The sequence below is a fragment of the Phocoena phocoena genome, chromosome 1 (assembly GCF_963924675.1).
Source record: "Phocoena phocoena chromosome 1, mPhoPho1.1, whole genome shotgun sequence".
NCBI lineage: Eukaryota > Metazoa > Chordata > Mammalia > Artiodactyla > Phocoenidae > Phocoena > Phocoena phocoena.
The window spans coordinates 41,758,598-41,784,854 of NC_089219.1; the positions used below are offsets into that span (position 1 = coordinate 41,758,598).

General features: G+C 43.7%; 1 protein-coding gene across 1 annotated transcript in view; it reads right to left on the minus strand.

Annotated features, from left to right (window-relative positions):
* Positions 1-8,470: 8,470 nt before the first annotated feature.
* Positions 8,471-26,257, minus strand: part of FAF1 (Fas associated factor 1) — a 499,684-nt gene continuing 481,897 nt past the window's right edge. Inside the window, exon 19 of the mRNA XM_065875930.1 lies at positions 8,471-8,721. Coding sequence (XP_065732002.1) covers positions 8,638-8,721 — 84 coding nt within the window. The 3' untranslated portion in view covers positions 8,471-8,637. The remainder of the gene's footprint in view (positions 8,722-26,257) is intronic.

The window sequence follows — 26,257 nt, forward strand, 5'->3', positions numbered from 1 at the left end:
CCCCTCCAGGTTCCCAGGCCCAGGCCAGTCAGTTACCTGGGAAACTTCTACTGGCTCTTTAGCACGCAGCCCCTTGGATGGCCCCTGTACTTGTCAGAGGTACCGTTCGCACAGGCTGACCCTGCAAGCTCTCCGAGTGCCTCTGCATTGCCCCCTCTCTCAAGCCATGCAGCCACCCATCTTCATCTCCAATTCATACTGGAGGAAACTGAGAGAGGAAGTCACTTTCCCAGGGTCACACAGCTGGGGCGGGGGCAAGGACGAGAACTGTTCTTTGCATCTACAGAAGAGACTGGTTGGAGACTTGGAGGTGGAGTTGAGGCCACTTCCTTCACCCCCATTTCTCTGAACTGATCCCCTGGGGATGGGTAGAGGAGGGGTGGAGGAAGGTGTTTGGAGCCTCTTTTCTTGGGGGTTTCTTCACTCCCTTCTGTGCACCTAGAACCCCCCTTCGCCCCTCAGGACTGACCACACTGTGCCCTCACTGCCGGGCAAGTCTGGCACCACCCTTCATGCATCCCCAGTACCTCTGGTCACAGGGCCTGGCTGAGCAGGGCTGCCAGTGTGGAAACAGACCTGGGCTGGAGTCCTGCATTTGTCACATTTCCTCCTACCTAAGATGGGAGTAAAAACAATGCTTTCATGGGATCATTGTGAGGCTTCAGTAACACAACTGATGTAAAGTCCTCAGTGTCTGACATGTAGCAAACACTCAGGTATATTGGGTATTATTATTTGTTAGCAGTTGTTGGATTAATGATTTCCTCTCTTTGCCTGCATTGAGGAAAACCGTTCCTTTCTCAGTACCTTTTTGCCTCCATTAGAAGGAAGACTGGGGTGCTGGGAGCTGGTGACAGGAAGTGCCTCTGCACTTGAACCATGATCTGAAAACTCCCTCCAGAATCAGAATTCTGATGGCTTTGCCTGGCTCAGAGATCTTCTGGCGGGCCCGGGGTATCTCCCTCCCTCCCCACTTCACCGAGCACCTTCTCCAGGGGCTCCATTAACCAGAACATGTTTGTCACAAAGCACAAAGTGGTACTGTGTCAGTAAGAAAGGAGCAGCCCAGCCCGGGGCCCACCCCCAGCCTCTGGAAGCATCCCCCACCCATCTCTTCTCTTCCACTATTTGAAGCACACCCTGGCAACTGCTGGTTCTTAGTGGGGCTCCCCAAAGGCAGGGGCTGGGCTCTGTGCCCCCGTGGCACAGTACCACTTTTATTCCAGAGAACCTGTTCTTCTCTCTGTGTTCATGGCCTCCTATAGCATATAAAAAACTCGTAAAATGCACCCCTTTTTTATATGAAGAAACTGAGGCATGTAGGCAACAGCTGTGCAAGCCAGCTCCCCACTGATGCTTGGTGTAGTTGAAGGCATGCCAGAAGGGAGGCCTTGGCCAAGTCACTTCACTGCTCTGGTCCTTCATTTCTTCATCTGTAGAATAAGAAAAGGTAGACCTGCTGGACTTGGAAATGCTCTGAAATGAGAAAAGGACTATGCAGACCCAGCTAGGAAGAAGACGGTTCCCATGTGGGATGCTCCATCCAGCTGAGGCCCTGGCATCCACCTCTGGAAATAGAGCAAAGTTCCTGGCCTCCACACCTGGTTTCCCCTGCATGTGCTTCCACCCAACTCCCAAAACACAGAAAAATTTCAGTAAGACTCTCTTTGTTGCCAACTCTTCAGGAAAGTCCTATGCAAATGTTACCAGTGTGTGCTCAAGTAAGGCAATAACATTTCCAGGGGCCCGGAGACCCGAGCCCAGAGGGGCAGGCTCCAGTCTGATCTTGTACGCTGCTTACCTTCTCTAACTCTGGGATCTGACTGTTGGGCTTGGGTGGCCCCATTCATTACAGAGCGGACTCTGGCCAGAGCTCCTAGATGGGCTTCACACCTCCCCAGAAGCCCTCTGACTGCCTGGACTAGGGGTCTCCTCTGGTTTCCCACAGCTCCTGGAACTCCTCTAGCATTGACCACACTGCCTTGAAGTTGGTGGTCCCACCCCAGCCTGGGAGTTCTGGGCCAAGGGTAGAGGCTGAGAATCAATTTTTAATGAAAAGCCTAAATGATGAATGGATGGATGAGTCAAAACTGACCCAATCTCCATATGGAAAAGGGAACTTAAAAGTACTTAAATTAAATGCTGGTCTGATGAAAATGCATGGTGGGAAAAAACATTTACCTTGGAGTTAGACAGGGTTATGTTATATAGTAGCTATGAGATTTGGGGCAAGTGATTTAACCTCTCTAAGCCTCAGTTTATTAATGTAAGAGACAGGGATCGTATGTTCCACCTCAGAGGGCAGTTCTGTAGTTCATTCACTCGTATAACATTTACTGTCTGTGCCCTGTGCCAGGCCCAGTGGGGACAGACCTGTCATGGTCTCCAGGGGAGACTTCTGTGCAGATAATCACAGTAATGTCATAAGTGTTCTACTAGGGGTAAACACGGGGATTAGAAGGGGCCCTAACTTGTCTTGGGGATTCCATGAGGCTTCCTGGAGGAGAAGTAGTGGAGTGGAGTGATAACTGCCTGAGTTCTGGAGCCAAACTGCCTGTGTTTGAATCTGACTTCTTGGTTTACTAGCTGTATGACCTTGGGCAAATTACCTACCTAATCTTTTGTGCCTCAGTTTGCTCACCAATAAAGTGGGGAGAGTACTAGTTCCTACTTCATGGGATTGTTGTGAGGGATAAATGAGTTCCGCAGACATGATATAAATGTTCACTCTCGTACCAACAGCCATTTATCAAGCACCTACACAGTGCCAGGCCCATGCTGAGGGATAAAACAACAAATCAGGTTGACATGGACTCTACCCTCATGGAGTTTATACTTTAGGTAAACTCTGAATTGAGTATCAAAGTACAAACTGCCTCTTATCTAAGGAAAGTTTGGAAGAGCAGAGAGCAGAGGAAGGAACTCAGAGGCTGCTGACATCCCACAGGCAAGCAGAACAGGAAAACTACAGAGGGGACAGAGGGGGAACTTTCAGAGAGGTGGGAGGAAAACTAGAGAAGTGTGGCATCCTGGAAGGCAGAGGGGAGCGTGTGGGAATGTTTATTATACTCTATCATCTGTGGGCTAGAAGTTACAGCTACTGAAGCAGCTCAGGGAGGGAGCCTCACTGATGAGGGGAGACAGAGCCGGCATGAGGGTTGGGCTCAGATCCAGACTGGAAGGTCAGCTTCTCTCCCTACCACTGCATGTCTCTGGGACGGTGACATAATTGCTCTGAGCCTCAGTTTTGCTAACTGTAAAATGAGGACATTAACAGTAGTGACCTCACAGTGATTCTGAGGCAGCTGTGGGAGGACAGGGCATAAACCCCCAGCACAGTGCAGGGCTTACCTGGGTGCTCAACACCAATTCCCTTACTCTTTGTCTCTCCTCACCAGCTCCAGCTCCAAGCAATTAACCGCTTCAGTAACTACTGGGTGCACGACTGCTACGTGCCAGGCCCTGGGCTGGCTAGGGGAATAAACAGACGACTACGACCTGGGTCTGCCCTCACGATGTTCCCGGATAAGCCGGATGTTAGAGATGGAAATGACCACCTTATTGGTACATGACCATCATTGTTTCTTTGTTTGAATTCAATTAATAAGCACAAATTTACTCTGTGTTTACTATGTACTAGTCATTTCACTAGGCCTTAAGGATATGAAGTGACTCAGACTCTTTGGGGAGCTCACAGCCTGGGGGTCGGGGAGGGAGGACATGAGAGCTAAGAGTTATAGATCAGAGCGATCCAGTGCTTCAAGAAGGTCAACACAGGGCTGAAGACTCACAGCACAGGCACCTAACCTGGAGAGTGTGCAGAGGGTGTGGCAATGGTCGGGGAAGCCATCTTGGAGGAAGTGAAGTCTGAACTGAAAGTGAAGGCAGGATGGATGGTGGTAGGAGTCTAATGGTGATGGAAGAGCACTCAGGGCAGAGGGAATAACGTGCAAGGACAGAGGTGATAGAAAGCTGATGCCTTCAGGAAACTGTAAGGTGGTTCAGTATGTGTGTTGAGGGCATGGCTGGAAATACAGATGGGGAGGGAGGTAGGGAACAGATGACAGGAGTTTTAAATCCAAGCTGAGTTTGGATTTTATTTGGAGGGCAATGGGAAGCCTTTGCGGGGATCGAAGCAGGGGTGTAGCATGGTGAGGCAGGTGTTTTAGAAAGCTGTTTCTGACAGCTAAGTGGAGAATCGTCTAGAAGAGAAGGGACTGGAAAAAGGGAGATCAGTTAGGATGTGGTTTTATAACCCAGGTGAGAAATGATAAAGGTCTGGAGGGAAGAAATGTCAGTGGGACAAAGGATGAAGGAGTAGGGAGTGGGGTTTGGAGATGTCAGAGGCAGAAGCTATGGGAACCTTCTTAAATCACTGCATGTACTTAAAAATAAAAGGCATTGCTTAAATTCTGGCTCTTGACACACTGGGGAATGAGTCATTTTTGGAAAGCTGAGTTTTCTATAAAACTGACTTTTTATCCCTTTTAGCATCCTCCAACATTTAAAAGATGTTGTTATTGTAATTACTATTTGAAATGCCTTAGTTATGTCATAATTTCCTTGAAGGTAGCACTGCATCGTCATAAACACAGCAGGAGCTTTGGAGTCAAAGGTCTGGGTCCCAGACTCTGCTCTGCTCGTTACTAGCTGTGGAACTTGGGCAAGTCACTTCACCTCTTTGGGCCTGTTGCCTCTTCAAAATGGGGTCAAGATCACCCACCCAGCAGGTTGTTGCGGGGTTACAGGAAGTAACATATGTAATGCTCCGAGCATGGTACAGGGCTTATCCTGAGTGCTCAGCAAGTTAGTCCTCTGGTCCCTTCCTCCTTCCCATGATGCCCCGGGGTGATCCTTATGGACACCAGTAATGCAGTGACACTTTGTGCAGGGCTCTTTGACCTTCCCTGAAGGGCCCTACAGCAGTGCTCCTGGACTTCTTGTAGCTCCTGGCTCGATGAGAAGAAGAATGGACAAATTCAACTTCCCAAATGGTCTGATGTTGTTTGCATAATGTAAGTGGTGGCTGTTAAGTTTTGGCGGGTCAATTGAACCCACTGAGAATCTGAGAAATACAGGCTCCCCTCCTAGAAAAGTACACATCTAACTTTTTGTATACAATTGTAGGGGATTCTAAGATCCATTCTTAGACATGAAACTTAGAGGTTCTTTATAGAATAGTTGTGGCCCTAAAAGTCACACTGGGGCTTGAGTTCTGATTCTTCTACTGACATTGTGTGACTTCAGGCAAGTACCTACCCTCTGAGCCTCATGTACAAATATGGAATGATCATGCCTGCCCTGCTTCTCTCACTGCAGTGGACTGTGATGATGGGTGTGGAAGGCGTGGTAAACTGCAAAGTGGTGTGTGAATGTTATCAGGGCACTGAGGTTCAGAGAAGTTACTCACCTTAACGTCACACAGCCATTAAGTGGCAGAACCAAGTTTCAAACTGAAAGACACTGAGGTCTCTGGAATGTGTGTGTGTGTGTGTGTGTGTGTGTGTGTGTGTGTGTAGATCTGCCTCCAAGAATTTTAAAAAGGATCAAATGGGCTAAGCATGTGGAAGGGTCACTTGGACTATAAAGTGCAGTGCCCATGTGAGTTACTCCTGGACTGAAATCAGGATTCCATGCTCCATCTGCCTGTGGGATCCAGGGCTGGTTGGATGAGGGGCTGAGAGGAATGGTGGAAGTGTGCCAATCAGAGATGCTTGCTTATGACAATTAAGACCCCTTCTCACAACCAAATGAACAACTTTCATGCTTTTGGGGAAATCTGCCAGAGCTCTGCAACCTCTTTAAAACCCATGTCATTGACCAGCACACTCAACTCAGCATGTCTAGCTTTGGGAGTAGCAATTTTAATGCAACCACAAACTTATTTTATGTTTTTAATGTCACCAATAAAATCCATAAAAGCCTGATTCCTATTCTCCTACATTGAAAAGGAAAGATTCCATAAAAGAACTCAGACTTCATTCAGATGCTTGCAATTCAAAGACGAACACCTGTATGTCCCATAAAACTAGTGGTGCCAGAGCATGACAACACAGCAGACCAGAAAACTCCCCCAAACGGCACCTTCTGAGAGGCAGTGGGAAATTGGCAATACTTCCTCAAACCTTCAAACTGATGCTCCAAACACACAAGTGATAATCCAAGAAACACAGAGGAGTGAACTGGAATGGGGCAGGGATGACAGCAGCCCTGGAACTTCATTCCAGACAGCTGGGCATAAGAAGAACACAGAGCGCATATTCTGATTGACACATTTCTGTGTCTGGAGGCTGGGATATAAAGCCCAAGGAAGTGTAAGGGTAGGAGGAAGAATTACAAAGGACTTTGCTATTTTTGTGGTAACAGAAAGGCACTTAATGCTTTTCTTGGATCCTAACTTTATATAAGTCATTTTAATGTTGTATTTGTAAGAAAGGGCATAAAATTGCTCTGGCCTTCTGTTCTGGAGCTCAGTAGAACAGAATGGTATGAGTGAACAGTGATAATTAGCTGAGGCCTTTCCTAGCAAAGGGGCCCATAGGATAGGATTTCATGGGACTGAGAAAGAACCTTCCAAGGCAGGGTTGAAAAAGGGTGTGTAAACTTCATGCACATTCAAGTAGCATTTAATAACTTTTATGAAATTGGTTTCAGAGTAAAGTCTGTATTATTGGAATGCAGAAGTGAAGATGATGGGGGAAACAATATGATGACGTCAAACCCAAATTAGATGGAACAGGTTAAACATGAAAGTGAATTCAGAGTCGTGTCTCTCCAATCCCCACCCACACATTGCTGCTGTTTCTGAGTATGGCCTGAGTTCGGGGTTGTGGCTTCTCCACAGCAGCTACAGAACACGGTCTCCCTGGAAAAAGAAAAGCTGGCGCCCTAGTGCATCTGTAGCATTGGAAATGACTGTCTCGTGGGGCCATTAGTTTAGGAAGGTGGGAGTGGAGCTGGACTGGAAGTGCTCAGGTTGAACTCCCCCACTTTGGGTCTCTTTTCCTTTCAGCCTCCCTGGAGAGACCCCTGGGGCCAGAGAAGGTCTGCATCCAGGCAGATGTAGCACTAGTCTGTTAGAAACACATTCTTTGAAGAGAGTGTTCAGGGGAGGTCCCTGGTTGTAGTGTCAGAGAAAAGACACAAGGTGGAATTTTCCTGGCCAATGCCCACTTCTGGGCAGATGGAAAATGACCAGGCATATCTCAGGCCATGGTTAGAGTCTTCTGAGAACCCCTTGGCTTGGGCCAGGGGGAAAAAGCCCAGCACTCAGACTCTTTTGGACAAGTACAAAATGTTAAATCAGGATCCCAAACCCTAGGATAGAGACCACAGGGGACACAAAAACAGATACGGAGAAACATTTCAAGACTGAAAAGAACTCATTGGCGGTGAAGGTATAAACAGTGCTTCCATGAACTAAACTCCGAAGCCCAAATCCATACATTAACAAGAATCCACATTTACTAAATCATCCCAAATTATTATATGCAAGTTCAGGCAACACGTGCCTTCTGAGCTAAGCCCCTAAGTTTGCTCTCTTAAATATATGAAGTCAGAATTTTCAGCCATAGAATGAGATCCCTTTCATTTGAGATGGGAGTCTACCATCTAATACTGAAACATTAAAAGGATGAAACAGTAGAACCAGTCCCTTATGACAGCTGGGCTGAGTCCATGGGGTGGCTGATCAGATTTTGGTGACAGTCAAGGTGCTTAAAGCACCAAGTGATAAGGTCCAAATGCGTGATGGGAGCAGAAAGCAGGAGAGAGCTGTGTTCAGTGTACACCGATGGACCAGCAACCTGGGAGCTGGTATCCATGAGGTTCTAACTGCCCAAATGCAAACCTAACAGCAGCTTCCTGCAGCTGGGCCAGATACTGAAGTCCTGGTACTGGTCCTCTTCACACTATCTCAACATTCACATCGCAAGCTTAAATAGTTTCTTACACTGTAATAGAACAGCATATACCTCTTGGATGGAACCTGGGGACCCAAGGCAGGAGCAGTAAATGAATATCTTGCATATATGTCAAATGCAGTCCTCAAACACAACCTTACGTCTTAGTAAAGAAGTCAGGAAGTACCAACAAAAATGATATCTTTTTTTTCCTACAACAATGTTTAATCTCCATGCCAAGAAGTCCCATTTGACCTTTTCCCCCTGCCTCTTAAAATTAGGTGACAAAGTAGAAATTCAGTCATGAAAAGAAAAAGGCAGAGGTATATGAGCCCTGGCTCAATGAGACACATCAAATACAGAGCAGCTTGGTGTCACAGGTCAGACAGAACTGTCCCAGACACTGTGGGGAAGATGAGCACTGGAGAGGTAAAAATCCTACTTCATGATCACTCACACTTCAACAGCGCATTAGTCACTGAACGAGGGCGAGGTGAAGGGGGTAAGAGAGGCAGAGCTATAGTTCTGTACAATGAGGGTTGGGAACATATACTCGTGGATGGGAAATGTTAAGTAGCTATGTTTATTATTACTTTTTTCCAGCAATCTTGCAAGAGGCAGAAGTGTGACACTGAATTGAGTGAGACGAGCGTGTAGGTGGCTTGGCGAGGTGCCCTTCTCCTGATGCAGGCCTCTGGCTTGTCAAGGAACGGCTGGTTCCACTGCTGGGCCATGTTTACTCTTTTGCTTCAAGGAAAAGGGTTTCTTGAGGGAACAACTTTACCTCCAATAATGATTTATTTGGGTCCAGCTGGGTTACCTAAAAAGAAAGAAAACACATATTCAAAAAGACTGGAAGAAGCACTATTTTCTCTCATGGCATTCAGATCCTATCCTGCACATTGATTTTGAGCCTACTTTGCACAGGCACGAGCATTTTCACATCTCTTATCTCATTTGATCCTCAAAATAACCTGTGAGGTAGGTGTTGTTACTCCCATTTTTTTAGAAAAATCTTAATTTATATTTTTTACTGTTTTTTAATAAGCTTTTAAAATTTTTATTTATTTATTTATTTATGGCCGCGTTGGGCCTTCGTTGCTGCACGCCGGCTTTCTCTAGTTGTGGCGAGCGGGGGCTACTCTTTGTTGTGGGGCGCGGGCTTCTCATTGTGGTGGCTTCTCTTGTTGTGGAGCACGGGCTCTAGGTGTGCGGGCTTCAGTAGTTGTGGCACTCAGGCTCAGTAGTTGTGGCTCACAGGCTCTAGAGCGCAGGCTCAGTAGTTGTGGTACACGGGCTTAGTTGCTCCGCGGCATGTGGGGTCTTCCCAGACCAGGGCTCGAACCCGTGTCCCTTGCATTGGCAGGCGGATTCTTAACCACTGCACCACCAAGTCCTGTTACTCTCATTTTATAACCGAGGAAACCAGGGCTCAGAGAGGTCAAGTCTCATAGTTTAGTGGAAGAACTAGCATTTGACCTCAGGGCAGGTGGAGGCCCACTGCTTCCTGTACAGCTCAGCTTGGCCAGCAGAACAGGAGGGTCTTAGGAAAGGGTACTGGTTACCAAACAACTCACTGGCATTGCTGAAGACCCGTGTTTGGTTAACTCCTGACAGCGGGGAGGGCCTTTTCTGCTTGGTAGGAAAGAGCTAAGCTTTGGGGGCTGATCTTCCGCTAAACATACCTGTAGTAAACTAGAGAGTGCCCATCCCGGCGTGCCCAAAGATGAGTATCTCCCCTGCTGAGGAGAGGCTCCCTAGGGAGGCATATCACAGTCTCCTTGTTGGTGGTGGTGAAGATATTTAGTTCCAAAAAATGAGTCAAGTTCATAATATGACTTTATATTTTAGAAATAAAAAAATGATTATTTTATAATATGAACTATAGAGAGAATAAAGCTACACAAAATCTTCGTGGCTCATTTGGGATATGTTAATCATATAGGAACCCTACATTAGGTTTATGGCCTCCTAGGTCAGGGGCAAGGATGTGATGTGGAGGTTTTCTAAATCTGAGAGTGAGAGAAAAAAACCCAAAAATTTCCTAAAGGGAACACAAATTTTAAAAAGCTGAGAAATACTAGGACAACGGGCTTTGGAACCAGAAAGATTCTGGTTTAAATCACAGCTGTGTTGGCTATTAGCTTTGTGGCTTTGGAGTTGGTATCAACCTTGTAGGACTGATGTGAGGATTAAGTGAGAAAAAATAAATAATTAGCACAGGGTCTGGCACAGAGTAGGTGTTCAATGAGGGCTGCCGTGTATGTGAGCAACTGTAAGGATGGACAACAGACACACAGATAAATGGACAGCTCCAAGTGTGCATGATGGGAGGCCGGGCAGTCTGCTCTGTCAGACATGTACAGGAGCTCAGGGCCCCTGGGAAGAGACTATAGCACCTGAGATGGACAATCTTGTCCTCTGCTCAACTCAAGCCACACCTAATGAGATGGCTCCACAGTCTTCTCCAGGCGGATGGGGAGGGGATGCCCTAGGGGCCTGAGTGTCACAGGCAGGCTGGCGAGCTGAAGGAGGAACACTATCTTTGACTGTATCCAGATGGAAACCTGGTATGCCCAGGAGGGTCATTAAGGAGATACATCTGCCTCCAGAAACCTCTGTGCTTATAAGGAACCCATAGCAAGGCTGCTCTACTGGTATCTCTTGGGCTCTGGGCAGATGGACAGGCAAGGTGGTGGGGAGGGCCTAGCCTGCTGTCTGTCTTCCAATGCACCCGGGGGCAAGCTGTTGGCAAATGTTTACCCACTTCCCCAATTAACATACAACACTCTGCTGGCTTCTGTCAACAAACAGAGCTACGCTGCCTCTGCTTCTGACTCATTGGCATTTTCTGCCCAGCTGCTTCTGCTATTGTTCTTAATTAACATGCCAGAGCTCTTCCGGCATCTTCTACTTTGTTATTTGTGGTTCGTAAATATGATGTTTGCTGGGAGAAACCAAAATCATACTGCCAGAGCTGTGCATACTGGCAAAAAGATATGCTAGGAAGCAAAAGAGGTTGGCAGGTTGGAGCCTTGTTGCCATGTTGTCAATATGCAAGGTTAGATGTTCAGAAAACACATCCAGTTTTCACTGTGTCTGAGAAAAGTTAAGTGATTTTCCCCAGTCACTTTAAGTGGGAGAGCTGGGACTTGAGAAGGAGAAAACTAGAATTTCTTGGACACCTATTACATGCCAGGTACTTTAAATATGTTATTTCATTTAATCCCTAAGCAACCATGCAAGGTTGACAAAATTGAGGCTCAGCATGGTTGCCACTTGTTTAAGGCCACATAGTTAGTGAGGGTCTGTCTATACGGTATAATATTGATAGTAAAAAAGAGTGAAGCAACTAAGATTTAAACTCTAGCTCTGTTACTTACTACCTATATGACCTTGATGACATAATACAACCTGAGAGCCTCAGTTTTCCCACCTGTAAGATGGGAATAATCAGTTTCTCTTTTATAGGTTGTGCTAGTTAAATGGAATAATGTTGATGAAGGCTCTGGTACAGAGACTGAACCAGTAAGTGCTCAGCTGGTAGCAGCCATTACTGGCTGGAGTGTTGCCTTGGGTAGGGCCCTAGTCTGTCTAACTTCAGCTGGAGCTCTTTCCCCAAAGTCTCCGGGAGCCCAGGCCTGCACTAGGCTGTCTCTCTTATTTCTATCTTGCTGCTCAGCAGAAGGGCTCCCTTTTCCCTGACAGGGTAATGTCTCAATATCTGGAGACCCCCTTCTACAGCTTCAGTGGGGCTGTGCCATCAATGGACTGCTTCACATTAAAGGTGGCTTTGTTGGGGCTGCTCCCTCTGGTGCCCTGTATCACAAGCAATTTTTTTCTTTGAAGGTCATTTCAGACAGAAATTTAAAGTGAACAAGGACAATTTTTGTTTCCATTCTCATCTGCCTGGAGTGAACAGAGAGACTGTAGGGAACCTAGGGAGATGCAGGACACTATATTGTGAGTGGCCATATTGTGAAACGATCCTGCAGTGTTCTGGGCCCCATTCAGGAAGGATGGGGAGTGTGCCAGGAGGGACTTCCTGTTAGGAGGTTAAAAACATGGTTAAAAACCAGGTTTTCTAAGACACATCTGAAAAATGGGATATGTCTTCCTGAGAGAGGGCACTGCTGCTATAGGGGCAGGGAGAGGGCTGTGTCAGTCCTCTCTGAATGTTTGAAGGGCTGGCAAGTAGGACAGGTAGACCGAGTCCTGCAGTCCTCCACCTACTGCAGTTCCAGTGGGTAGAGCTGAGACTGGTGAGGTAAAATTGTAGGGGAGCAGAACTCAGCTGGTCAGAAAAAACGTTTTCACAAAGCAGCAGCTGCTGGTGTGGCTACTACTTCTCTTTCTTTTACCTTTCTTCCTTCCCCTCCTGTCTTGTATTTTCTTTTTGTTCTTCTTCATCATCATCATCATGGTAGCAACCATCAATTACAGTTGACCCATGAACAACCTGGGGGTTAGGAGCACCACCCCTCCAAGCAATTGAAAATCACATATAACTTATAGTCAGCCCTCCATATATGCAGTTCCTCCATATTGGTGGTTCCTCTGTACGCGGGCTTCCACATCCAAGATTCAACCAACTACGAATGGTGTAGTACTGTAGTATTTATTACTGAAAAAAATCCACATGTAAGCGGACCTGCATAGATCAAATCCATGTTGTTCAAGGGCCAGTTGTATTTAGTGCCTCCGTGTAGCTGGAACCATGCTAAGTACTTTATATAAAATACCTTAACTAGTTCTCAAAACAGCCGAACGAAGTATGTATTATTGCCATTTTAAAGTTGAAGATACCATGGGTTATCTTGCTCAAGGTTGCAGATAGAATAAGGTTTAAAACTCAAGTCCATCTGATTCCAAAGCTCATGATAACCAGAATGTTTCTGGCCTACATGTTGACAGGCTACCTTGGGCAAATAAAGGGGTAGGGAGGGGAGAGGTGAGGGCACTCTCTGCTGTCCTTAGAAGCATTCAAATAGGGGCTTATTTGTGGAAGATCACGATGATAAAGCTAACATTTATTGAGAATTTAATTTGTACCAGGCATATTCCAAGCACTTAACATTTATAAAAGAATTTAATTTTCATAATAACCCTCTGATGTAGGTCTAAGTATTATTCCCATTTTATAGATGAGGAAACTGAACCATGGAACAAATTAAAAACTTGCTCAAGGTCTCAAAGTTGTTAAGTGTAGAGCCAGAATGTGAATCATAGCAATCTAGCTTTGGAATCCATATGTTTAACTACTGGACTATTTTGCCAGAGGTGCTGCTAAGAGTAGAGTCCACACAGAGAAAGAAGTTGGATGAGATGACCCTGAGGTTGTTTTCTAACCAAGCTTCTACGACATAAGAGCTTCACTTTAAGAATGGCAAAAGGTCAAGGGTCAAGGAAAAAATCCTGAAATGTTTATAAAATACGAATACAGAAACGCAATCTGAGCTTATGTTCTGCCATTTACTTGGGATTTTACTGAATTATTGACTTTCTAAATCAACAGAGAAACCCACCCTTTGGGACTCCCTGGTGGGGAGGAGGGGCATTCTCAGATAAGAGGTATGGCCTAACTTTGTCTATGTTAGAAAAGGAAAGTCAACCTTCTTGACATTTTATTCGTTATATGATACTTAGGAAACCTATGTGTTTTAGTAAATTGGCTTTGTGAAACTTGTCTGTGTTAACAAAAGTGGGACATGTTCTTTGCCAAAGAGAGTTATTCTTTTCTAGGTCCCTTTTCTCAGCAGTTCGAACTTTTCATGTACGTCGTACTTCTATTATTTCCCTGGGCTTCAGTTTTGTTTTCTTCCCTGAAAAAGTATAACACTGCTGCTGAGAAAAATGTTAATCAATGTGACAGATTCTCATTCTTAGGCCACTCACTCTGAGTGAGTCCCAGAATGTTAGGGTGGGAAAGCTCCTTGAATCCCATTTAGTCCAACCCCTTCATTTCACAAGTGGGCAACCTGAGGCTCAGAGAGGTCAAGTGACTTGGCCCTGATCACACAGTTGATAAGTTCAGTATATTCTACCCGTTTCTGACTTCTGTTTTGGGGTTCCTTCTAGTCACACTATTCTGCTTCTCACTTAAAAAAAAAAATACCTGAGCATAAATATAACACTACTACTAGGCTGGGAGCTACTTGAGGGCAGGAGCTGAGTAATACTAAAAATTACAGTAGCAGCAATATATGAATAGTACTTTATAGTTTGTAAGATATTTACACAAACATTAAATCAAAATCTTGTAGGGTCAGTATTATTATCAATCCTTTTCATTTTATTTAATTTTGCTAAGGTAAGCTTTTATTTTGAAATTGAATAAAGGAAAGCCTAGATCTAATATTTTCACATTTAGAAAAATGCTAGGTTCAACAATTGATTTTGGAATTGAACATCTGCATGCAAAAAAATGAATCTAGATGTGCAGACCTTACAGCCTTCACAAAAATTAACTCGAAATGGATTGTAGACTTAAATGTAAAACACAAATCTATAAAATTCCTAGAAGATAACATAGGAGAAAATATAGATGACCTTGGGTAAGGTGATGGCTTTTTGGATACAACACCAAAGGCACAATTCATGAAAGAAATAATTGATAAGCTAAACTTCGTTAAAATTAAAAACTTTGCCAAAGAAACTGTCAGGAGAATGAGAAGACAAGACACAGACCGGGGGAAAATATTTGCAAAAGACACACCTGATAAAGAGCTATTATCCAAAATATACAAAGGGACTTCCCTGGTGGCTCAGTGGTTAAGAATTCACCTGCCAATGCAGGGGACACGGGTTTGATCCCTGGTCTGGGAAGATCCCACATGCTGAGGAGCAACTAAGCCCGTACGACACAACTACTGAGCCTGCGCTCTAGAGCCTGTGAGCCACAACTACTGAAGGCCTTGTGCCACAACTACTGAAGCCTGCACACCTAGAGCCCATGCTCCGCCACAAGAGAAGCTACCAGAATGAGAAGCCTGCGCACCACAATGAAGAGTAGCCCCTGCTCGCCACAACTGGAGAAAGCCTGCACGCAGCAACGAAGACCCAACACAGCCAAAAATAAATAAATATTTAAAGAAGGAAAAAAATATATATATACACAAAGAACTCTAAAACTCAACAATAAGAAAATGAACAACCCAATTAAAAAATGGGCTGAAGACCTTAAAGCCACCTCATTAAAGAGGATCTAGAGATGGCAAATGAACATATGAAAAGATGCTCCTCCACATCATATGCCATCAGGGAAATGCAAATTGAAACAACAATGAGATACCACCACACACCTACTAGAATGGCCAAAATCCAGAACACTGACAACACCAAATGCTGACACTCATATATTGTTAGTGGCAATGCAAAATGGCATAGCCACTTTGGAAGACAGTTTGGTGGTTTCTTACCAAATTAACCATATTTTTACTACATAATTCGGTAATCGCACTCCTTGGTATTCACCCAAAGAAGCTGAAAATCTAAGGTCCACAACAAAACCTGCACACAGATGTTTAATAAGCACCTTTATTCACAACTGCCAAAACTTGGAAGCGACCAAGATGTCCTGCAGTAAGTGAATGGATAAGTAAACTGGAACATCCAGACAATGAAATATTATTCAGTGCTAACAAGCTTTCAAAGTACTCTCACATATATTATCTAAACCTTAGAGCTATCCTAAGAGATTGGACTAATTGATCCTCATTTCTGCAGATGAGAACACCAAAACTCAAATAGGGACATTAATTACACGTGGTCATACAGCTAGAAATTGGTGGAGCTCAGGTCTTCTCACTCAAATCCTGAGCTCCTTCTACTCTATGAGGCAGCACAAAGGCTGCATATGTAAATTCCCGTATTATAGTAAAGCTGAATATATCTGCCCTTGGTTTTGTTCAAAATTAGCATTTACTTTAAACTTGGGAGAACAACTAATCTTTTTGGTAAGCTATGAGTAACATATTTTGTTATAAAACATGCATATTAAATATTACAAGTTTAAAAAATAATTGTTAATGTCATCATTACCAAACAAGTTACCATTTGTTTGGCATTTTATAAGTACCAGGAACTACACTAGTTGTTCTATATATTACCTAATTAAATGGTCACAACAATCCTATGAGATAAGTACTCCTATTATTCTCATTTTATAGATGAATTTTCTGAGGTCAAAAATGGTTAAGGGACTTGCCCGAGTAGGTAGGTAGGAAAGATAATTCTGGAATTTGCACCCAGGTTTGTGAGCGTTTAGCCTGTATCTGATGCACTGCCCTTCACTGCCTCTTAACCTCTGATCCTACTTCTAAACGGGGGACAGTTAATGTGACTAAAAGGCTTTCCCTTGGCCATAAAGAAAGCAGGCATTCTGTGGCTGTCCTGGCTCATGTCCCTGTTGTGGCACAGGATTTGCTGTTCCCCACAGGAACATAGGCTAATTTTTGTTACTGTCAACTTGGTTCTAATAGCTAATTGTCCATTTTCTTTAAACACCTTTTGATGAGCTGGGAATCCTTAAAGAGGGCAGTTACACCCACAAAGTATCAGAGGGAGAACTTAAGAGCCAACCTGCTGGTCATGTGCTGATCAGGGTGTGAAAAGGCTTTGGTAACTGTAAAGTCTTTTGCGAACATAAGGGATTGATCATCATCATTATCCACAACACCAGTTGCAGCTCCTACCAACTTCTCCTCTACATTTGCTTCAGGTGGTAATGCAACCCCAAAAAGAACTTCCAATCTGGAAGGGTCCCATTATGGGACTACACTCTGGCTTATTTACATCCCAGCTTCTGGTGTAGTTTCTGGACCAATCTTCCTCATTGGATCACAGACAAGCAGTGGCACTGGGGTGAGGGTTTCCAGGAAACAGTGTCACATGCTATTCTTTCCATTATTAAAGTGTGGTAGAACAGCTAGGGTGCTAGAAAGTGAGGTTGGGTGGGTCTTCTGTGGCTGCAAAGCACAGGATGCCTCTATGACATTTTCTTTCCTTGACTTTTTAATTTTTTTTAATTTTAAAATTAAGTTTATTAATTTAATTAATTAATTAATTTATTGACTGTGTTTGGTCTTCATTGCTGCACATAGGCTCTCTCTAGTTTTGGTGAGCGGGGGCTACTCTTCTTTGCGGTGCGCGGGGTGCTTCTCATGGAGGTGGCTTCTTGTTGCGGAGCACAGGCTCTAGGTGTGCGGGCTTCAGTAGTTGTGGCTCGTAGGCTCTAGAGCGCAGGCTCAGTAGCTGTGGTGCATGGGCTTAGTTGCTCTGCAGCATGTGGGATCTTCCCGGACCAGGAATCGAACCCGTGTCCCCTGCATTGGCAGGAGGATTCTTAACCACTGCGCCACCAGGAAAATCCCTTTCCTTGACTTTTTTAGTTGGGGAGAAGGGAGAATGAAAGAAAAGTTAAAGGAAGAACAAAGGGAGAGAAAACTAAGGCATAGGCTGCCCTATCTGTTCTTTGTTTTATCATATTATAATAATGATAACAACAGTTAACATTTACTGGGGGGACTTCCTTGGTGGTCCAGTGGTAAAGAATCCGCCTTCCAATGCAGGGAATGTGGGTTTGATCCCTGGTCAGGGAAGTGAGATCCCACACGTCGCGGGGCAACTAAGCCCGTGCGCCACAACTACTGAGCTCGCATGCCTCAATGAAGATCCCGTGTGCCGCAACTAAGACCCTATGCAGCCAAAAAAGTAAAGAAAAAAAACTGTTACTTTAAAAAAAAACAAACTGACTTCCCTGGTGGTGCAGTGGTTAAGAATCTGCCTGCCAATGCAGGGGACACAGGTTCAAGCCCTGGTCCGGGAAGATCCCACATGCCACGGAGCAACTAAGCCTGTGTGCCAAAACTACTGAGCCTGTGCTCTAGAGCCCGTGAGCCACAACTACTGAGCCCACAGGCCACAACTACTGAAATGCGCATACCTAGAGCCTGTGCTCCACAACAAGAGAAGCCACAGCAATGAGAAGCCTGAGCACCACAAAGAAGAGTAGCCCCCGCTCCCACAACTAGAGAAAGACCACACGCAGCAACAAAGACCCAACACAGCCAAAAATAAATAATTTTTTTTAAAAAACCAAAACATTTATTAGGAGCTTACAAGGTGCTAACTGTTCCAAGTATTTTATAAGTACTACACAACCCTATGAGGGAGGTACTATTACCTCCACTTTAAAAATGAGGAATAGAAGCTCAGAGAGATTGTATAACCTGCCTAAGATTGCACAGGCAGGAAGTGACAGAGCAAGGATTTAAAACTAGGTCTGGCTCCAAAGTCTGTTTTCTTAACCACCACACTAGATACTTTTAGTACTGTAGTCATACACTAGACTATTTATTCTAAGTCTCTTGCTTGGAAAGACGATCCCTTCATGTAACTGAAGCATATACCTCCCCACAACAAAGTATATTACTACCTCAGGCATTTGGGGAAATTTCACTCATCTAGCTCCTCAATTATCAGAGACCTAGAGATTGTTAGAGCTGGAGGGGTCTTTAGAGGTCATCTCTGTAACAGATGGGGAAAGAAAAGCCCAGTGAGTGGAAAGAACTTACCCAATGTTTCTCAGCACTCATGGCAGATCTGGGACCAAATCTGGAGTCTTCATTCCCAGCCTGTGCCTTTAGATGGGCTGTTAAATGAGGATACCAATTCTAAAGTGTTGCTAATGTCACAATGGCCTCAAACTTGGCACATTGTCAGGGAGATCCTAGGCACCAAACAAAAAATGTGACGCTTTCCTTGCACTGGTATCCCTGATGGTGGTTTTGGTTACTATATGAGTTTTTTTTTAAAGTGAAAGCAGGTTTACTGAGAGAGACACATATTCCAACGGTAGAATACAGTCCATCTCATAAGGCGAGAGCAGCCTGGTCACTATACTATTAAACAATGTTAGTGGGGAAGGCCCAGAGGGAACAGAGGGACTTCTACCAAGAAGGGTAGGGTCAGGCGGAAAGCCTCTTTAGTCTAGAAACACAAGAAGATCGAAGTCCTGTCCCTCTTGGGCTCTGGAAGACACAATTTCAAGTAACTAAGAGGAAGTCCTGCTTTACAGAGTGGTTTGCAAGCTCACTGTTTCTGAAAGCTTAATAAACAGGGTATAGGCAAATCATGAGTGAGGATTCTGGAGTGCGGCAACAGAAATCTAGTGCAGATCAGCCCTAGTGGTGTGCCACTTACAGATGTACCACGATACTGGTCTCATCCCTCAAAGCAGCCAGAATCCTCAGGGCTGAGCTGCCTCTGACCCTGAGCAACCTGGGATGATTACTCCAATGACGCACACAAACATTTTCAGTGTGTGTGATGATCTGACACAGGCTGGGAAGCAATGATCGAGGGGACATGCCTCACTTTCAGAGGCTGGTATCATGGAAGGTAGCTGGGCTCTTGTATAAAAGGCTCTGAGGACACCTCTGTTAAAAGATTGGTCCACAACACTAACCATTGTGTTTGGAACAGGACACTAAGAGACAAATGAAAGGAGAGAAACCTGTTAACCGGTCAGCTTAGAACTGCTACTTCAGCTTAAAAAGCCTCTGAGAAACCCTGATTATTGTTTGCCCCAGATCACCAGTAGACATGGATTAAATGCTAATTAGGGAGGCAGTAAGACAAAGTTCTGGTGGATTTTGAATCTTGGCTCTGCATGAATACTCCTGAGCAAGTGATTCACCCTCCAGAAGACCCAAATTTCTCATCTGTAATGACAACATCATTCAACACCGAATAAGCTCTAATACATCATTTCTCTCTGGGTCTCTCCTGCTACTCGAGAGAGAGTTGAACAAAGTATCTGAGCCTGCCTCTTTCCTACTTAAAACTCTTACATGATTCCTTACTACAACAGGATAATTCCTTTTTGCTTTGACCTCATTTCCCCCAATTTGTAAATGGGTGGTGTTTCTGGCTAGGCTCATAACACATCCGTAGTGGAAGACATGGCCAGAAAGACAGTCTGGAGAGAGATTGTGAAGGGCTAAAATGCCTTATTACGTTTAGTTTAAACTTCTGGAAACAACCTTTCTCCCTGGCTTCAGAGAGATCTGGAATGCCATACTAGAGGTACTCTTCAGGCAGAGTAGCTGGGGAGAAAGTAAGCATTTTGAATGCATTTTAATACTCAAGCAGGGCCATGCGAGCTGGTGCGTGCGTAACTCTGAATGCAAACACCGCTCAAGAGTTGGAGCTTTGAACAGGAGTTAAAAGAGCTGAGTCCCTAACGACATACAAAAGACTTGCTGGTGTGATTTATTCTGATGTATTTACTTATCCAATTACCAAAACAGCAGGAGATCATTAAATTTTCTAGTTACCAGATGCAGCACGTTCAATATCTTAAATGTTACCAAGGCTCTCTCTGAGCTATTTTGATATTACATTTCACCCACCCAAAGCTTATGAAACTGGAAGGCAGGAATCATGAACAGAGCAGGTGTTTTCTTTGAAGGTTGGTCCAGTGGACGTCTATACTATGCCAAACTTATACCAGCTCCCAAACTCGTGGATTTAAGGAAAAGTACCGTGATAAGAAACAAAAGTATTTAGGAGAGAAGATGTTAAGAAAGTGGTACTTGAGGGTGGCTGGAGATATGCATTTTACCTGGCCAGAAATTTCTTCATGTTTGTTTCCTATCAGTTCAGTCCTGATGTCCACAGAAGGTCAAGCCTCAGAGTAGAGGAGGAGAGAAGGGAATAAGCACCCTCTGAGCGACCACACACCTAGCTCCTAACCCTAGCATACTATTTCTGACCAACTGTGTGATCATGAAAAAGTCACCTTTCCTCCTCTGAATTTCCTTGTCTGTTAAACAAGGATGTTGACATCTGATGCACCACCTTATGGGCCTGCAATGAGCATCATCACAGCCTGTCATCATGCAAACATCTCCTGGATAAGACTGAATAGCTTAAAGGCAGGACTGTTTCCTGTATCCCCAACATCCAGCAAAGAATCTGGTGCATTATATGCTCTCATAAGTGCTTGTTGAAAAAATGATCAGAGAATGTACATCATAGAACATCAAAAAATACAGAGCAAGCCTTTATTAACATTTTAGGAGTAAGTCACAAAATAGACATTTATTCTATTTTCTTTTGAAAAAAAATCAAATAAGTAAAATCTGGGCCTAAACTTGAAAGGGTGGTGGTGGCTTGGCCCCAACATTCTTTACTATTGTGATCTCTAAATACTATCCCCTCATAGACCTTATGCTCCAGTTGACCAGAACAGTTTGCTATTCCCCATTTATGTCTTGTGCTTCTCTTCTCTGAACCTTTGCTTATGTTGTTTCCACCACTGGACTGTCCTTTCTGCCCAGTTCTACCTGTTGAAAACCTACACATCCTTCAAAGCTCAGCTCAACTGCTACTTCTCCCGTCAAACCAGGCCTAAGTGACAGAGCATCTCCTCTGATTCACTGGGCCATGGCTCCTGTGACAAAGGGGCCGTACATGTTCACTGTGGTCTCTCTCCATCATATTCCTATTCCACTGCCCTGCATGTGGCCAATTCATATTTGCTTAACTAATACCTTTGCTTCCCCTTACGCTTCTCAGACAAGGTGGCTTAAAGGTCTGCTGGCAGACTCAAGGTCAGTGTTTAAACTGGAAAACAGGCACAGGCAATGCCAACTTTGTCCTTTGTTAAAATAATACTCCTATACTTTGACCAGGCAAGGCAACCCATTTCTGGGGACCTACCCCAAAGGATCAGCTACAGTCTCATACTGAGTTATTTGTCTGTTCTGTCTCTCATGTTATCTTGCAATTGTCTGAGTCTGTCTCTCCAGTTACACTGAATTCCGAGGGCATAAATGAGGTCTTAATTGCTATCTATCCCCAGGGCCTACTATACTGCTGGAAACAGTATGAATTCAACAAATGTTTGCTGAAAGACTGACCTACTGAATGACTGAGTGGAGGCTCCCCACTCCTCCCTAAAGCCTCCACCGACCCAAAGTCAAAAGAAGCCATATCCCCAGACCTCTTCCCGTAGCCTCACTCCTATGGCAGGCAGAGCCTGCCAGTGATACCATCAACACGTCACCCAGGCAAGTCTTCTAGCTCTGGACTCTCTCTGGCTCTTACCTTGGTCAGCCCTGCTGCACAGACATAGGGACTGAAAATAAGTTTGCATCAGTTGCCCTTTCAGAAGGGACAGATTTTTCCCTGTCTATTTAAACTGCTGTCGGAACTGGATAATTAGAAGGATTTAAAAAATCTTTAATACTCTAAACAGAGAAAACTGGTTCTGAATTATTAAGCAACATTTTCAATGCATTTGAATAACCTTAAGTGACTTAACTGCCACCTGATCCTAAGCTCTGGCTCAGATAAATAAATGTGAAATATTGTCAAAGCCCCAGCTTATAGGAGCTGCCAGCTACAGTAAATAAAAGCTTAAGTCCCCATAAACTGCCTGGGACAGAGACATTCTCATATAAAAGGAGTGAGAGAAGATGAACTTAAGTAAAGTCAGTAGGACGGGAAAGCCAATGGTTTTGTTTTAGTTTTCAGAAGAGAGTTGTCAATGGAGCAGGTATTATCTATATCCAGGTCATTTAATCATAGAATCACATAGTATCAGAGCTGACAGAAGATTAAGAAAGCACTTATCTTAATCTCTTCATATTTCAGATGAAAACAGGACCCAGAGAAGTATGTACCTTCCTTGAGATCACACAACAAATGGCTGGAAGAGTAAAAATTCTGTCCTAGGCTGCCTGGCTCCCAGCTTAGTCCCCTCTCCACTACATTCTTCAGAGAATGTCCTGCTGGAGATGTCAAAATAGGAGGCTGACAATTGGCTGTTAAGAAACACCTGAAATATCTTTTTCCATCCCCTCACTTTCAATCTATGTGCGTCCTTTGTCCTAAAGTGGGTCTCTTGTAGGCAGCATATTGTAGGCTCTTGTTGGAGGTTCCTTAAAAAGCTAAAAATAAAGTTACCATATGACCCAGCAATCCCACTCCTGAGCATATACCTGGAAAAGACAAAAACTCTAATTCGAAAAGATACATGCACCCCAATGTTCATATAGCAGCACTATTTACAATAGCAAGACATGGAAGCAACTTAAGTGTCCACTGACAGATGAATGGATAAAGAAGCTGTGGTATACATATACAACAGACTATTACTCAGCCATAAAAAAGAATGAAATATTGCCATTTGCAGCAACATAGATGGACCTAGAGATTATCACACTAGGTGAAGTAAGATAGAGAGACAGTCACATCTCATATGATATCACTTATTTGTGGAATCTAAAAAAATGATACAAATGAACTTATTTACAAAACAGAAATAGACTCACAGATGTAGAAAACAATCTTATTGTTACCAAAGGGGAAAGGGGGGCAGGAAGGATAAATCAGGAGTTTGGGACTAACAGATATACACTACTATATATAAAGTAGATAAACAAGAAGGACCTACTGTATAGCACAGGGAATTACATTCAATATCTTGTAATAATCTATAGTGGAAAAGAATCTGAAAAAGAATATATATACATATAGATATATGGTTGCCTTCCTCAACAATCAGGATACCATAAATTATATGAGTTTCTGCCTGGTGAGATGAGAAATACAAAAACAGTAGATGCATGAATGGGTAGGAATATTTTATTTCTTCTCATTTATTTACTAGACAAATATTTCCTGAGTGTTTACTACAATGTCAGAAACTGTGCTGGGCACTGGGATATAATAGTGAACATGTCACTATCTCTGCCCTCAAGGAGTGTAGAGTCTAGAGCAGGACGCACAAGAAATTGGCCCACTGCAATTCAGAACAGTAAAGGGCTACAATATGGAAAGAGGGCAGCAGGGGAGCACAAGGAAGGTAAACACCTAACTTGCCCTAGTGTGTCAGTCAACTACATGTTGCTCTTTCCTCCTTGTCTCATTCTAATATGCACAACTGTTTCCTACAATCTAATTAACCATTTTACTGACATACTTTCATATACAATAAACCAGTATTAGTCGCTTAGTTATGTGCCAGGCACTGTACTAGGGAACATTCAGATGAATTAGACATAATCCCAAATAACTTCAGACTTCATGTGTACAATTCTTTTTTTTGTTTAAAAAAATGTTTATCTTACCCTCATTCTGTGACTATGTAAACTTGGGTCAACCATTTCTGCTTTTGGTGTCTTTGCTTTTTCTAGGTCTTGATCAAGTTACTTTCTTTCTCTGCATCTTGGTTTTCTCATCTATAAAATAAGGGTCTTTTCTAGTTCTCACAGTCTAAAATGCGTGCATGGGGAAGGCCTGTTCACGCAAGGCTGTTATAACCAGACGACGGAAAGTAAAATAAGTTTGGAAATATCAAAAGAATCTTCAGGTTTGGGATTCAGCCAAAGACACTAAACCTGAGTCCTTGAGGTCCTGGTTCTGGGTGAAGAGCAGGGTGTGGTCTGGGTGAAGCAGGCAGGGGCTGGAGCTGGAGCTGGAACTGGCATTGCAGTGAGGCCCGGGGGATCTGGCATCATGGTGCACACGCTACTGCACTGGAACTCCAGCACTGGCTTTGAAAGTTACAAGGAGTGTCTAGAAAAGGTTAATCTGTGCATATACACATTTGCAGTTGTTTGTATTTAGAATGGGGTTATTATACAGACTTTAAGCGAGCAACAAGTGTCTGCAGAAGCACCTGGAATACTGAGCACAGAACTAATGATTTTTTATTTATGGCCAGATGGAGCCAGATTGGATTGTATGTAGAACCTTAAAAAGTTTATTTGATTTCGGATAGAGCAATTTCAAATGATACAGTGCTTTATAAGCCCCTTATAAAATTAAATTCTGGGGCAAAGTAAATGACTTTGGAAGGTTTAAATACATCAACATACCTATACACAATCCTAATAGTCACTCCATTTTATTTTCAGCATGGTGTAGGGAAAGAACCTGGGTTTTAGGAATCAAATACTGGTATTGATATTTATTGTGCAACCTTGAAAATTTAAGCTTTCTAAGTTTCCGCGTCCTCATCTGTAAAATGGGGGTGATATGCATCTTTCAGAAAACTCATATACTTGATTGTGCATGTAACAGGCATAAAATAAATGGCTTTAGTCATTGTTATAACCCCCCACTGTTCCAAGTACTTTGTAAATGAGTTAAAAAGGGGCAAAGGTAGATTTTATTAAGGCTCTGAATTCCACTCCGCTTCCATGAAATGCCTGCAATCACCTCAAACATATTTTAAAAACTCCTTTGTGTATTCCTCTGATCTGGTCAGGGGCATACAATGATGAGTTTTCTTATATAATATCACTGGTTCTCTCAATACCTTTGTGGGTTAGCAAGATCCTTTCCTCTCCTTACCATCAACTTCATCACGATGGCTTAGATATACCAAGCTTTTACTGTATACTAGTGCTTTACAAGTATCACTTAATTTTTCCAGCAGCCCTGTGAAGTAGGTACTATCATTATCCTTTTCTTATAGATGAGGAAATTGAGCTACATAGAGGCTAAGTAATTTGCCCAAGATTAAAAAGCTAGGAAATGCAGAGTTGAGATTCAGCCTGGGACTCCACAACTCTGTCTTTTAACTACTGCCCTGTACTGTCTCTCTGTCCCTCATCTCCTTCAAATCTACTCCAGTTACTTCCAGGGGCCTTTTTTTTTTGGTATTAAACTAGTCTCACAGTTTAAATCTCTTTATACTCTTTAGAAAGCACCACCTAGTCTTTCTCCTGGCACCTCAGACTTAAGAAATCCAAAAGTGAACCTGCGTCTTCATCTGTCTTCTTTGATTTCTGCACATGGTAACTAGCATGTTCCTAGTAATTCAGGCTGGGAACCTCTAAGCACCTTTGAAAACTCCTTCTTCCTACCCTACCCAGCACCCTGACATAGCTAGACAATCACCAGATCTCACTGATTCTTCTTCATGATTCTGTGCCTCCTCTTCATTCCCAATGCTGTCATCTCAGTTCTGACTCCCATAAGCCTGTTGTCTTGTCTACTTCAAGTCCTATCTGGTTTCCCTTTCCCAGGCTCTCACTACTCTAATCCTTTCTCATAAAAATAATCAACAGGTTTGAGAAAAAAACAGAAACGTGGCATCAAAAGACCTAGCTGGAGCTATTGCTCTGCAACTTATTAGCTACCCAATTTGTTAGACATTTGACAGCTCTAAGTCTAAATTCCTCATCTGTAATACAAGGCTCAACATCTACTTTAACTTAACTAGTTCAAATTTCCACTAGAATTGGTTTCATGAGGGCAAAAACTTTGTTTAGCCTATTCACTACTGTATCCCCAATGTCTTATGCATAAGTGGTACTCAAATATTTGTTGGATTAATG